Source organism: Clupea harengus, chromosome 10 (assembly GCF_900700415.2).
Source record: "Clupea harengus chromosome 10, Ch_v2.0.2, whole genome shotgun sequence".
Taxonomy (NCBI): domain Eukaryota; kingdom Metazoa; phylum Chordata; class Actinopteri; order Clupeiformes; family Clupeidae; genus Clupea; species Clupea harengus.
In genome coordinates this window covers 17,983,493-17,999,250 of record NC_045161.1, presented here as the reverse complement: position 1 = coordinate 17,999,250, position 15,758 = coordinate 17,983,493, and the positions used below count along the sequence as shown (strand labels likewise).

General features: G+C 43.5%; 2 protein-coding genes across 4 annotated transcripts; both read right to left on the bottom strand.

Moving 5' to 3' along the window:
• Positions 1-513: 513 nt before the first annotated feature.
• Positions 514-4,605, bottom strand: bsnd (barttin CLCNK type accessory subunit beta). The gene is made up of 3 exons (XM_031574241.1): positions 3,350-4,605; positions 2,984-3,069; positions 514-1,052 (listed from the first exon to the last, which is right to left on the bottom strand). The coding sequence occupies exons 1-3, from the start codon at positions 3,524-3,526 to the stop codon at positions 779-781; spliced, it is 537 nt and encodes a 178-aa protein (XP_031430101.1). The 5' UTR covers positions 3,527-4,605; the 3' UTR covers positions 514-778.
• A 3,529-nt stretch (positions 4,606-8,134) lies between these two features.
• si:dkeyp-51f12.3 (uncharacterized protein LOC107988041 homolog) lies at positions 8,135-13,200 on the bottom strand. Of its 3 annotated transcripts, none has more exons than XR_006152636.1 (3): positions 11,899-13,200; positions 9,500-9,854; positions 8,135-9,469 (listed from the first exon to the last, which is right to left on the bottom strand). XR_006152636.1 is itself a non-coding variant. In XM_042708894.1 (3 exons), exons 2-3 carry the CDS (start codon positions 12,147-12,149, stop codon positions 9,668-9,670), a joined length of 438 nt encoding a protein of 145 aa, XP_042564828.1. In that variant the 5' UTR covers positions 12,150-12,274; positions 12,629-13,200; the 3' UTR covers positions 8,135-9,667. The 3 variants fall into 3 exon arrangements, 2 of the variants coding, with proteins under 2 accessions (XP_042564828.1, XP_042564827.1); XM_042708894.1 differs by having other exon boundaries at positions 8,135-9,854; positions 11,899-12,274; positions 12,629-13,200; XM_042708893.1 differs by having other exon boundaries at positions 8,135-9,854.
• Between the last annotated feature and the right edge of the window lie 2,558 nt (positions 13,201-15,758).

Here is a 15,758-nt window from a genome sequence, read left to right as displayed (position 1 = left end):
AAGTCATCAGCAGGATGTAATTTCAGGAGTGTAAGCTCTGAGATTTCTGCTGTGCTGCGATTAACACTCCTTCTCTCTCGTTTACATTTTCTTTTTTTTTGTAGTCTGTATGTGTAGTGTGTGTAGTCTGCATGTCATAACTATGCAAAATGGGCTCACTCAGAACTGCCTTACTGTCAATTTGAAATGTTCATTCTTCACTCTGGGGAGTTTCCTATGAGAGCTCCTTTGGTGATGGTAGAACCCTGTCTATTAGGAGGCGATGATTGGTAGCGGTTTCAGGGCTTTGCCTAGAGTCTAGACACAGACACAGCTCTGTCCCCTTTCCCCCTCCACTCTCTGGTTTCCATGGGGACGGGTGCCAAGGTCAAGGGCTCTGTCTCTTATCACCTGAGACACACACACACACACACACAGGATCAGACAGGGACACACACACAACAGGGGTAGTAACAGGGTTTCCATCTTCTGAAGGCTTCTGTGTCAGATGTGAGAATAAACTTAAATACCAAATGCACATGCAACCTTGTGTATTATTTCATAAGAAGAAATGTGAAGGTTATAACCAGGGGAGAGACCAATATTTGCACCTGCCGTAACTGATGCCCACATCAATTAACATTTCGGTCATCCTTTTGAACCTCACTCAATGCATTACATTCTGGTCGTCATGGCAATCATAATAACATAATAACATAATAATCATAATAACCAAGTGTCCTGGGATCACTCTGGGCTAGTTTTAGCTAACAGCTTATCTTTAAAGCACTGACACCAGTCAGTCACTGTCCAGTTCGGAAGTGAAATAGCAGGAGTCCTCCACTTGCCCATAATACATTTCAGCGTCAGACTCCAGCCCCTGACACTTCCTGTGAGACAGAGGAGTGCTGGAGCGAGGGAGAGGAGTTGGAGCAGTGTGAACGGTGGCTGTGGTTGGTGCCATGGCTTTCACAGCAGAGTCTCCCATGACAGATGTACCTTCCTCTCCCTCCTCCTCTTCTTCATCGCTGAGATGGGCCAGAGGAGCCTTCAGTGGTCCAGTGGGTGTTTCACTGGAAAACAGAATCACAGCAAGTTCTGAAGAATGTGCAAAATCATGGTGTACAATTGACATTTTGGAAATCTTTTTTTTTTTATTTGCTGTTGCTGATAAAAACACGTTAGAAGTTGACTGGAAAATGTGTGTGGATTGAAATTTGGGGGACAGGTCACTCTTTGAATAAAAAAAAATCTATATAAAAAAGTCTGAAAAGTGATTGAACATATCAAATTAAATTAAATCAAACTTTATTTGTATGGCGCATTTCATACCATGAGGTAACACAACACGCCTCACAGAAGGGGAATCTGCCCAGAAGACACCAATATGGTATGAAATGAAAGGTTCTGTGAGGGAGATTATGTACTTTTAGAGAATATTCAGTGCTAAGACACTATCGAAATCTCCTCTGTTGGACCTTCCGTCTTTTTGGGCATTAGCACTTTAAGATGGACCCAGATGTACTCTGCCACTTTAAGATGGACCCAGATCATGTACTCTGCCCCTTTAAGATGGACCCTGATGTACTCGGCCCCTTTAAGATGGACCCAGATGTACTCTGCAGCGTGAGCAACTGCTCATTATCGCCTAATTGCATCATGTGAGATGGGATTCCAGTGCCTGCCTGGGATGGATTGGATTGGCAGGCCACAGACGCTCATTATGGGATGGATTGGATTGGCAGGCCACAGGCGCTCATTTTGGGATCTGAGTGATCTCTGAGTAGATGGATGATGAAACATCCACGGCCTCTCGGGTGCCCGGGCCTGTCATTGGTGCTGGGAGAGTAGAGGGAAGTTGTTTGTGTTTTTAGGCAATGATGTCTGTGTTTGACCCCTAGAGGCTGTTTGACCCCTAGAGGCTGTGTTTGACCCCTAGAGGCTGGGTTTGACCCCTAGAGGCTGGGTCTGTAGCAGTTCTGTTCTGACTCATGTCCAGCTCGGGGCTCGGGCCTGCCACATGTCCACCCGCCAGGACTCATTCCTTTTCACTGTGCTCAGAGTCACAAGGCTAAAGGGAATGGTTCGCTCTGTATTGTGTGTCTGGCACAAGTAAGAATCCTTTAGCAGAAACCAACCCTGGCCTAGTCCTGACCCAGACTGGCCTGAGATCATCCAACTCTGCTGTGCCAAGAGGGGAGCTGTTGATTTGATTCAAGTCTGTAACTTATTACAGAGAACCAGTCAAAAACAACGATCAACATTTTAGCACATACTGCCAAATGAATGGAGCCTGCCTAGACAACTGAAGGATGCAAAGCAACAGAATGAATCTTACATTCTACACATAAGCTTTAAAGGTTTTTACCAAAAATAATATATTTGGATATAGCACCTTTGTAATTAACAACATTTACAACAAGATACTGTAATTCTTCTCAGTAACTGTAACGGATTACGTTTATTTAGTAAGTTAATGACTCTAGTTACTCCACAACCCCAGTTACCAGGAACTAATGTCCTGGAGAAGAAGGAGTCGAGTTCATCTCTGTTTAAAGAAAAGAGCCTAGTTTTGTTTCGTTTGTTTGCATTTAACATTAAATGAACATGTTTCTGGCTTTTAAAGAGATTGACTTTAAAAAAAATAAAAATGTCAATTTGAAACTTTGTGGAAAGAACAGAGAGGTCTATGCCTGTATACATACTGTCATGAGCCATCACTTATAGAGTTACCAGTTATTTGTCAATCCTAGTTCCTTGTTTTCCTCTTACCACTTAAAATCATTGGCACTTGTATTAGCCCTATAACCACACCGACTGTGATTCCAATAACACTGAGATCATGTCTTTGATTCCAAGACCACGCTCTTAGTGGTACAATCTGTGCCTCATATTTTCTGTGCATCACTTTTGATAAAAGCTACTAATTAGTAAAATCACATTCAAAGTTCCTGGAGGAGAAAGAGCACTACAGTGGCCAATTCCTAAACTTCAGGAGACGTACCAGGAACTGATGATTATTGGAATAGTATACGCTCCCTCACTCTCACTTGCCCACTCCTCTTCCTGGTTTGGCATAAAGAAGGTCACCTGCAAAGAAACAACATTTTTTTCTTCATGTTTTTGGTTGTATTTAGTTCACATCGTATTCCCTTGAAGTTTGTATATTTTTAGATATTATTGCAATGATCTGTGTTTTTATTTAATTGTACTCATAATCTTACTTATATTTGTGTATATGTGTATTTTAACTTGTCTTGTTTAAATTGATGTCTGTTGATGGTCCCTTGTACACCGTCACATCTAGCCACCAAAAACCCTAACCCTTATTTATCTCTTTCTCTCCCTCTCTCTGCCCCATGCCACCTACCTTTGGGTAGCACTGGCACATGCTCCAGATGGTGCCTATGGCTGTGGTCAGCCCTCCCATCACACAGAAGGTGGCGAAGACCTGGGGCTCCTCCACGCTCATCACAAACAGGCCCACGGACACCAGCAGCAGCCCCAGCACAATCAGCCCATAGCGGTACGGCTTGTTCTCAGCCATCAGACACGTCCAGGCACCACTAGACCAACACAGACCCGTCCTTCACAGCATGGCTTCAGCAAGCACTTGGGAACGAGCAGGACCGAGTCGGAGGGGAACGTTACGCTCCTGCAGTGACAAATGCCCCGCTGTGACATTGTCCTCCTGGGATAAAGGTGAGACTGTGGGCTGGGTGTGCTGTGCACCAGCTGACCTGCGCAGGTGCTGTGGCTCGTTACAGAAGACCACGGCAAAGCTGAAGACTCCGGGCCAATCCAGGTGTAATGAGGCTTGGCAGGTGACCTTGCCCAGGGCCTCTTAGTACGGCTTCTCATGTGGGTTCCCCAAGTCAAGGATGAGTAAACTCATTCTAAACTCATTCAATCATTCTAGCTGCAATGGCACCAACTGCCTTATACATGCATGACATGCACATTGTGTTTTGAATTAAGTAATCTGTGTACATGTTTTAAATGAAACCTAAATACAGCTCAGGGGAAATATATATATATATACTCTAACTCTGTTGGCATAGTTGACACTGTACTATTCACAAAAGAAATACACATTTCCAGACATTTTACTACAACACTTTCCAAATAACATGGTATTGAAATGTTCAAATCTTCAGGTCCCTTTTTATTTATATCCTCGTGGTGACAGTTACACAAAAAAGTTATCAAAGCATCAGTATTCATTGTGAGTGTAAGCATGGAATAGAAAAGCTCAGTGACCGAACCACTTTAACTGATTACGTACACGCTATGTAAACAACGGGGGTACATTACTAACCAGTAAAAGCATAGACACAACACCTCAAGGCCACATGAAAGAGAATCATCAAAGAAACGACAGAATGGCTGGTAATAAAGTTATTGGCAGTGCCAATTCCTCTTTGCAGTAGGTAGAGCCCCTGAATTAACACTTGAGGTCAAAATGCACTCCGTCCAAAGCACACCACCATCTATCATCCCCAGGCATGCATCCATTGCACTCCGTCCAAAGCACACCACCTTCTATCATCCCCAGGCATGCATCCATTTGCATGGCCAAAAAGATTGTAACCGTAGTAACATCACTGTTACACCAAGCATACTGGTGCATCTTGATGGTAATTAGTTTTATACCATATATTGAAGATTCAGTCTTAGGTTTGATCAGTCAGGATTCAGGTTTATTCTTATACAGTGGTGGCCACCAAGGGAGACAAAGCCTGAACGTCCACTCATAGCTTCACCTCAGACTCATCTGACTTGTTCCTTGGGGAACAGTCGGTTAAATACACTGACATTAAGGGGTGTCACCGTCTATTCAAATGGGCCATGCATGCAGGGTTCTTTGTCTCGACCTGGGGGGGAGGTGAGACCAATGTCGCACCTCACTTACCCAGGCCAGAGACAAAGAATATTCACCAACCAAAGTCCACTCATGGCTAATTAAATCCAAATAAAAGTAACAATTATGACTAGGTATAATATCATTGACTTATTGACTATGGCATATTCTTATGACCTATGCTGGTCCCTTCATTCCCCCTTTTTAAGACTGTATGTCTTAAACATCAGATCATTTAACTATTTTCTTTTTCTTGAGTGAGTGGCTTTGTTCAGTCTTTGTCTCACAAATGTGGCATTCTCTCACGAGGGAATATAACAGAAGTAATACATATATGTACATGGTACCCATTCGGAAAATGCAGTTTACAAGCGGTGAGAACACAGAACAAACTTAATTACACATGTTAACTCTAAGGTAAACTAAGCTAAAATGAAAGGTTAGGATTAAACAATAGTACAGAAGATAACGGATTATGGGAGATACATTATAGTGTCACAACATTTTAAAACATTTCCTTTCTGGTTACTGAGGGGTACATGACATGGAGCATTACTTTATTGTAATGTGGGTTGACGGTAATACGGTTAAGTGTGTGTCTCTGTGTGTGTGTGTTCGTGTGTGTATGTGTGTGTGTGTGTTGACACTTGTCTCAGTTGTTTGCCTCCTATGGTCTTCTCTGTGTCTTGTGTCTTGCCTTTGTTTTAAAGCAAGGGTTGACTTTCCTTGGGAGGGGGTAGGACGTGTGTGTGTGTTTGTGCGTGTTAGTGTGTGTGTGTGTGTGTGTGTGTGTGTCTGTGACGCTTGGCTTGTCTCAGTTGTTCCCCTCCATATGGGGTCATTCCACCTTCGGCAATTTCCTGATATGCTGTTTCGTCAAAGTTCTTGGGTGGGGGTGGGCTATTGTTTCAGGTGTTGCCGTGCTTCCTTGGAGTTGATCGTCTATGATGGTTGAAGGTGTGATGTTTTGTTCAAACAGTCCTGCGGGTTCCAGAGGTGTTGATCTGGGTTAATGGCTGAGGGTTCCGTGGAGTTTCCAATGGTCGTGCTCCTCCCCCTTTCGACATCTTGGCGAGATGCTGCATGGGGCTGATGTCCTTCATCTGCTATTCTCCAAATTCCTAAAAAACTGACTGTAACAAGATCTCAGACAAAGATAATACTGGATCGCATCTCCATGAGGCAGGAAGCCTGTTAGCATACTCAACACATCAGACAATAGACATTTGGTATTGGGTGTGAAAGACGGCAGACAGCTTAATCTCAGACAAAAGCAGGTTTGCTTAAATCTCACAAGAGACATCACATCATCCTGTTATCTGCAAGGTTTGGGCATTTAAAAACCACAGACCCATACTAACCAAATAAAGAACTGAGAGTGGGGATTTTGAAAGAAGTTGAATGTTTGAAAGAAATGGAATGATTGAAAGAAAGAAAACGTTTTTAAATCTCCTTCAATTCAAACAATTTCACTTAAAGACAAAGTCAGTGGTCAAATGTAGGTTAAACAGTCCTGTAAGTTTCATTGCATTCATTCATTCATACGACGGCTGGGCCAAGCCTACAGGCATACACACACATTCATTCGCTGTTCAGGGAGGGGGGGGGGGAGGCAGGTGTGTCCATCCCTAATAGAAAGGAATCAATCTGTTAACAAGTTACAGTTAGTTAGTTAGTTAGTTACAAAAAGTACCTCATAAAATCCATTTTTATCCAGATTCCAATGGCACTTGAATGCCAAACCATTTAAGGCATTCCTTAATTCATTAATTGCTCCTGGATCATTTGATGAAGTCAGAAATTCAGCAGATAAACCTGTTTGAGAAAAAAACACATTTGCAGTTATCATCTTATTAAGGTCAATTCTCTCTGAAGCTCAACACCTCCCCCTTTTGATCTAACAGCAGTCGTCTGCTGCTGTGAGATCACGTACGGTTTCCGACCTTAAACCCATACACTAAGGATGCACTTTGTTAAAAATATGCTTACAATTATTCATAATTGTAACACTTCATACAATGATTTTAGCATGGGTTAAGAAAATCAATGTGTAGGCAAAACAAAAAATGTTTAAAGTCTCCACTCCTGCTATGTGGCTTTGGTGTGGTTCACTTCAGCTTAATGGGCCATCAAGGTCACAGGCGCGGCTGTGCCTGAAGTGTGAATTAAGTGGTATGCGTGAGAGCTTTCTGTAACTATTGTGTGAACAGACACAGTTTAACATTTAGCAGTCTAACATCTGACTTTATCAAAAGCATTGTGAAATCTGGACTTAAAAGGATGTTATGTCTTGAATCATGACTGGTCAAATCCAAGAACTGAATCTCCACAATCTAATGTAAATAATTTACAAATTGACTTAGAACAATTTCTAAATTCAAATATTAAAATGCTGTAGATCCCTTTCCAAACACCCGTTATGAACACAAAACACTTTGATTCTCTTGGGAATAATAGCGGCAAAACTAGATTTGTGGAACAAATGTACAACCCCAGTTCAGATTGTGTTGCACCAGATGCCCGTGAAGACTTTTTTTGAGAGTGTCTTTCAGGACAGCTCGTGGAGTCTCTTTATAGAGCTCGAATGGAACTTTGGTAAGTCCGTAGAGTGTCTTTCAGAACAGGGGAGAATTACTCCAATTTCTGGCAGAACACTCGAATATGGAGCTTCAAGGAAGCTCGAATTTGTCTATCTCCACACAAGGGGTTCCCTGTTGGAAATGACTAAAATCTATGGCCTACATTTTTCCCAAGATTAGGTAAGTGTACTTACCAAAGTGTTGTGTCAACCCGGGGTGAAGAGACATCTTCCAGCAAACTCGAATCAGCAAATACAAGAACGTATCTTTCGGTGAGGACCTCCATCTGATGGTAATTAGTTTTATACCATATATTGAAGATTCAGTCTTAGGTTTGATCAGTCAGGATTCAGGTTTATTCTTATACAGTGGTGGCCACCAAGGGAGACAAAGCCTGAACGTCCACTCATAGCTTCACCTCAGACTCATCTGACTTGTTCCTTGGGGAACAGTCGGTTAAATACACTGACATTAAGGGGTGTCACCGTCTATTCAAATGGGGCCATGCATGCAGGGTTCTTGTCTCGACCTGGGGGGAGGTGAGACCAATGTCGCACCTCACTTACCCAGGCCAGAGACAAAGAATATTCACCAACCAAAGTCCACTCATGGCTAATTAAATCCAAATAAAAGTAACAATTATGACTAGGTATAATATCATTGACTTATTGACTATGGCATATTCTTATGACCTATGCTGGTCCCTTCAATCTATTCAGTTGCTATAAGTTGTCAAACAAAACATTCAATCCAACCTTGGCTTGACAATAAGACCCTCAACACTGAATAACACGCACCCAGTCCTTCTGAATAACACGCACCCGGTCCTTCTGAATAACACGCACCCAGTCCTTCTGGTATCTTGTCAAGGCACTGTGAGGCTGCAGATGTCCTGCCCATGCTGAGTTAAGCAGAAACATGCAAGTGGCCTTCATCAAATTGTGGCGTGATGGGTAGAGCTTGCCAACAACAAAAGCCCTGACCTTGTGAGTAGACTTGAAAAGTACTTGAATAGATATAATCAAACCTGATTCACAATCATGTGTCATGTGTACATGGGACGTGGCCTTCCTATGGAAACATATTTCAGCAGATGGACAGACTCTTTAATGCATTCAGCAGACCACACCTGAACATAGAAGTGCATTTCTCCCTTGTTTTAGGAAGATGGACCTGTGACACTGATTAGGGTGAGTTACCATTTCAACAAAAAAAAGGAAACATTCAGAACTGAATGTGAGGCAGTCCTGAGGCCTGAGTATACTGTATTTCAGAACTGAATGTGTGGCAGTCCTAAGGCCTGAGTATACTGTATTTCAGAACTGAGTATACTGTATTTCAGAACTGAACGTGGCAGTGCTAAGGCCTGAGTATACTGTATTTCAGAACTGAGTATACTGTATTTCAGAACTGAACGTGAGGCAGTGCTAAGGCCTGAGTATACTGTATTTCAGAACTGAATGTGAGGCTAAGGCCTGAGTATACTGTATTTCAGAACTGAATGTGAGGCAGTACTAAGGCCTGAGTATACTGTATTTCAGAACTGAATGTGAGGCAGTACTAAGGCCTGAGTATACTGTATTTCAGAACTGAATGTGAGGCAGTACTAAGGCCTGAGTATACTGTATTTCAGAACTGAATGTGTGGCAGTCCTAAGGCCTGAGTATACTGTATTTCACAGAGTAACACAAGAGAGGTAGAGAGCCCTAAGCCTAACCCAACCAGGTTGAATTGAACTGTTTGTTTCCTGCTTGAAGGGCCATCGATACATTCAGTCCAGATACTGGTCAAGCTGAAAAGCCCTGGTCCATCCACTGGTACTAGGGTGACCAGTTGTGAGACGAGTAGTATGTTTGTGTGGGACAATGTGGGTCATGTTACCAACGCTGGGAGGTAAAACTTTGATAAGATGTCTGTCTAACTGAATAAGAAACATTTGTGTTGTCTTTCAGCTCCTGAACACCTGTGACGTGACTTATAGCCACACGACCTAGTGACCTCGCGTCTCATTGGATGAGATCTAGTGACCTCTCTTCTCATTGGATGAGACCTAGTGACCTCTCTTCTCATTGGATGAGACCTAGTGGGGGGAGGGTCATTGTCTTTGCGTTCTCCACCTAAACCCCCTTCAGAAGGGGTGAAACTCTGTGGTTCTCCCCCTCCAAAGGCACCAAATGGTCACGACGAATGACTGGAGACAAAGCTGGCTTGTGTGCTCTCCGTCGGCAGGAGAGACTCACTGTAACAGTCACGAGTTCTGGACGGGGCTCTGGCTGCCCTTCATGACGGTCTCGTAGGACGGCGGCGGCTCCATCTCCCAGGGCGGGGGGGTCCGGGGGAGACTCTGCTGACTGGAGTGTGGAGGCAGGGGTGCGGGGCTGACGGTGCTGACGGGTCGCTCCTCCTCAGCGGCCCGGCGGATCCTATCCAGCCTCCTGAGGACAAGAGAGATCAACGACTGTGTTCATCAACTCGCCACCCTCATACAGACCACCACAATATCACACACACGGCATATCTTCTTTAACATGCACTACCACTACCACCAACAACTATTATTACTCTCATTATTATAATTATTACTATTGTTAGTATATTCTCGGTTATAAGTGGTCATTGTGTTCTGAATACTGAATGAATAAATATAAACATGCCATAAGTTTTCATTGTGTTCTGAATACTGTAAGCAGATGGCATTGCTTTCACTGAGTAAACTTTCTATCATATATATATATGGATATATGACAGTCTTACAAAGTAAATCTGGCTGGCTGTGTGAAACACTGATGTTAAACAGTGTCCAGTGTTAAACTAGAGGAATTTGGTTTACTTGTCTTCACAAACAAGCTCTTGGAAAAAATGAAGAGCTCCCAGCCTTCTGTGATCACTCCAGTATGCTCATAATACAAACACAACTTTCTAGTCCCAACACGCCCACACTAACTCACACACACACACACACAGTGTTGCACAACCACTTGGACCAAATCAGAAGGCAGACTTTGTTTTTCTAGCAACATCCAAGAGTGTGCAAACAAAAACTCTGCACCCTTTTGAAAATGCCTTTAACTTGGTCAAACACTGCTCAATTGGTCCTCACGCGCAGTATTTCAATAAATATCCGCCATTCACGAAACAAGCTGTTGATGTTTGCGACCAGCAGCTCTGATCGCACTTCTGAACGAGAACGTATGCCTCACACACTACCTCACCTGTGATCTAACTACAATGACCTCACACCAGCTCACATTTGGTTCAAAGCTCCACGTTGGGCTGTTACACAGACGAGTCCCTTCCTTCCCTGTCTGGATCTCATTATGACGAGGCCCCTGTGCTGTCGTGCCAAGCTCGCTCGTCCACTCACTGGGTCCTGCACTTGGCCCAACACAGGAGCCCTCTGAGGACTGAGGGCAGGCCATTGAAATGAGTCTGGCCAATGGCCGCCTTTGTCTCCACCAGCAGGAACATTAGCTCAGTTCCTCCCGTGACGCTGAGCTGAGGCTGGAGAAAGATCAGTTCCTCCCGTGACGCTGAGCTGAGACTGGAGAAAGGGGAAGTGAAAGAAGCGAAGGGGCAGGGTTCCCTGGTTTTGAGAAGTGAAAGAAGCGAAGGGGCAGGGTTCCCTGGTTTTGAAGCTGTTTTAACAGTGTCAGAGGTCAACTAAAACAGCTTTACATGACTACGCTAGTTAAGTTTTGCAGCTGAAAAGGAGCTCTTTAAAGACCTTTAAAGGGTCTTACTCTCAAATCACTTAACACTAACCTGAGGTAACTTTGCTTAGCTTATCATCCGAAAGATAAGTAAACTTTAACAGCATTTGTACCTATCCCTCATGTGGGGTTGCTGGTGTCTAAACCCGACTACACCTTAGCTTGTCTGACAAGCAGAACAGACAGAGGAGTCTGCAGTCATGCTCCATTTCAGATCACCTCCAGGGGATCCTAGCCCTTACTCTAACCCTAACCCAGGGGATGCTAGCTTTATTTCAGTATCATCCAGTGCTTCAGGGGTCCTAAGCGGGATCTCTGTTTGAATCGGTCTGCTTGACTAGAGAATTAGACGCACAGGTTGTCCCATTTTCCCCCTCTGGCTGCAGCTTGTCTGGGAGCCGTCCTGACAGAACTGCTGTGGCAGTGGCAGATAATACACAGATCCTGGGTAGAGTGCCTTGTCATCCATGATGATAAACAGACAGATTCCCCCTGGCTTGACTTGCTTCTTTATTCACTGCTGTTCTGCCTACTCCCTCCTGAGCAAGAGGAGTGCTCTGGCTAAGCTATATAGACAGACCAACTACAAAACACGATTATTGACATTGCGAAACAAAAGCAGCCTGGTGTTTTATTTCTTTTTGTAAAGGATTTGTTCAGTTGCCTGGTAGAAAAAGAGAAATAAAAAGATAACTTGAACTCTCTAATATGCATGTGAACAAAGTTGTGTACTAGTCAGCGCATCTCTACAATGGAACCTTGTGCCTACCTCTGAATTGCCATGGCTTGGTGGGGGCTATAGCGTGTCCCAGTGCGAGGATGAAGCAAGAAGTGGCCCGGGACAGTTACGTGTTCAGACTTCATGGCTTGGCAGGAGGAGTACACAAGGATAACGACGCCGAAAACTGCCAAAATGAAGCCGGACACTTGCATGGGCGCATACATGGTCAAAAAGAGCACCAGGCCGACGACTATGAACAGGATGGCCACGGTCACCGCGATGTTGCGTGGGGATGGCATAGTCCCCGCGTTGGGTTACAACATCTTCCAGCTCCCTCTGCCCTGCCAGCCCGGTTTGGTTTGAGTACGTGCGCCTTTGTGCTTCTGCTCTAGCAGGATAATGTAACTGACATCCTCAGTGAGATCTGCCAGAAAAAAAATATATAAGTCTCTTTATAAAATCTATCACTTTGCTACTGGCATACAATATATCCTGTCAACCAGTTTGAATACAACCATATTTAAAAGCACGCAATGAACAGAATAGATTGGTTTCATTTCTGTCTTGTCTCCTCACAACAACTGTACAGAAACGTACTTGTTGCAGAATGAGCGCACTAGAACTGCACAATAATTTTCTAGGATATTCCACTGCAATCTCTGCATACAATAGTAGAAGACGTCGCGTAATGTGACTAACATATCCCGAAACCTACACGTGGTTTATAATAAAGTAGGCTACACATAGGATGCATATAAAATAATATCTACGACCTTACCCACGCCCTTACATCGACACAAAGCGAACTGTGGTTGAGAAAAGCCATGCTATCTCATCTCGTTTCATACTGCACTAGTTCAGCGGTTCGGTCACAATCGTGGTGAGATATTCCAAATTGAAGCCTAGCCTTGGACTGCATTTCAACTGTTTCTCAGTCGCTTCCCCCTTTTCTTTTTGACTTCCTCTTGCAATTATATCTCGGCAGTGGTGGGAGGAGTAGAGGATAGAAATATCAAAATGCGCTTTCGAAAAGCAGCGCCCACCACTTGCGTATTTACGGGATCTAAACAGCGAGCCTTGTTGCAAAGCCCGAGATTCAGAGGACGAGGATCAGTCAAGTTGCTCAAACGACAGATGAATAGAGTTTGAAGTATACTGTGTTTTATGCTAATGTAGATCACCCGTCTCAGTAGATAAAGCAAGCTTTTGGAGTAGCGCAAATGCATGTGAATAGTGAAGTATGCCGGTAGGCTATAGTTTAGTGATACAGCTGCTAGTCTACGAAGTTCAAGACGAGGCATGGAGCAACAACCGTAATGATCAATTACGTTTTTGTTGCAACGGCATCACCAGGAAATGTATTGGGCACGATGTCTTTTTTCATAAGTAAAACTGATACAAATCCTTTGTGTGCAATCATTGATGAGAATTTTCTTTTTGTATGTTTCTGGTACATTGTGTACCGCCACTGTTGGGTGTGTATGGTAATTAGAGGATGAAGTAGGCTGAGTTATGCACTGTAGTCCTAATGTTACTATAAGTTCTAATACAGTTTAAAAGATTTCATCAGGTTTTCATTAGGGAATTGTTATATTTATAGATGACATGCTTCATAATATTTCTCAAATGTTAAAGTCAATTCGGTCCTGCTATAAGGCAGACTTGGTGAGGTTTGTGGACCTCCTCTCAATGACTGATCTTGTACCTGTGCAGTTTGCTCCACTCGCACATCGGTGATAGCATTATAACATACTACCTTGTGGAGCTGATCTTATGTACTTCGTATGCTCCATATGAACTAGGAGAAATCATATTATATTCAAATATATATCAGATTTTCATCAAAGCAACTAAACTATTCACCTACAAAAATACAGAAAATACAAAAGTAGTGTTGCTATCATTTCACTAATTGTCACTAATTTCCCATCCACTGTCCTCATCACATTAAAAAAACTGGACAAAAGTGAATAACTTATATTTTAATGCACACGTGCTGAGGTGTGTTCAGCACAATATTGTCATTTCAACCTAAGGGCTATACATGCATGCAGAGTACACACACAACACCATCAAAGAGGCACTCTCAAAGGTCATAGGTCATATAGCACCCCAGCCACATTCACATAGAGTCTGTCAGCTGATACACAGTCAGTTTGGCCTCAACAACAATACTGATGGCGTACAGTCATGGGTCGGGTCATGGGTCATAGGTCATGGGTCACAGTCATGGGTTGGACCGCTAAGATCCTGGACCAGTTTTCTGAATGTAGACTCTGCCAGCTGTGAACAGTCATATCTTTCAGGTGCAAAAGGAACAGACCATGAATTACACATTTGAATTACACACTCTCCCAGGTACAGTGGAAATCAAATGACACACTGCATAACATCAATTTATTGGGGCATTTGATATAGATGGACAACATATTTGAAACACCAGCGATATTGTGTTTGCATGTCATCTTGAACGAAAACAAGGCCTCCTGTGATTTTGATTGTTAATTGCACTTTTGTTTACTTTGGGAAGATTATGAGATGTTTTTTTCTTTGGTAGTCAGTATTTTTTACTGCAGAATAATACCTTTGATTTGGGGGATTGCTGTCATGACAGTGTTTTGATGGCCTGAGGAAAAGATAGCCATTTTTCCTTGGAGATAAATGCTACACAATGTGTTTCCTCCTCCTCACTTGAGTTGATTGACAGTTTCTGCTTGTGAATTCCTTGATGATATATCAACCCGTAGACTTCCCACACTCAACGAAAGGTTCCTGGTTTGACCCCACAAAAGAACCTGACAAAGGTTCTAACTTTAGAAAAGGATACCATGTGAAATCTTCAGGAGACCCTTCTAGGCACTATTCAAAAGATAAATGTGATGGTGTCGAGTCTGCATATAGAAGTTGAACAGCTGGCCCTGTGGTGCGGTCGCAAAAATCTTGAGCTGAACACGCTTAAAACCGTGGAGATGACAGTGGACTTCAGGCGAAGCCCCCCAGCACTGCCCCCCCCCCCCCCCCCCCCTCACCATACTCAACAGCACTGTGTTGGCTGTAGAATCCTTCAGGTTTCTGGGATCCACAATCTCCCGGAACCTGAAGTGGGAACCCAACATCAACACCATCATAAGGAAGGCCCAGCAGAGGATGTACTTCCTGCATCTGCTCAGGAAGTACAACCTGCCTCAGGCGCTGCTGATCCAGTTCTACACTGCAGTCATCGAGTCTCTTCTCTGCACTTCAATGACTGTCTGGTTTGGATCGGCCACCAAACTGGATAGGAATAGACTCCAGCGGACAGTCAGGTCTGCAGGAAAGATCATCGGTGCCAACCTGCCCACCATCCAAGACCTGTACACCTCCAGAGTCAGGAAGCGGGCAGGAAAAATCACTGCAGACCCCTCACACCCTGGACACAACCTATTCAAACTCCTCCCCTCTGGTAGGCGCTACAGATCACTGTTCGCCAAAACCTCCAGACACAAAAACACTTTCTTCCCCCTCGCCGTCTCACTACTGAACAGCTAACCCACTGTAGCATATATATATATTTATCCCTTCACTTCTTGCACTCTCCACTTCTTCTTTGCACTATTGTTGTGTAACAATTCACAGCTACTGTATATAGCCATTCCGCCTGGTATATACTTTCTTAAACTTCTTAGACCGTTGCACTGTTGCACTGTTTGTTTTGGATTGTGTTGTAATGTATATTTTGTGTAAGCACACTGAGAGCCTCTTTACCAAGTCAAATTCCTTGTTTGTGCAAACTTACTTGGCCAATAAAACCTGATTCTGATTCTAAATGTTTCTATGACTGCAGTAGACTTACAGGACTTTAGAAGACTCAAGTGTGTGAGGTAGCGAGAACCTTCTGAATGATTAGTGCAACAGACTTCTGTAAAACC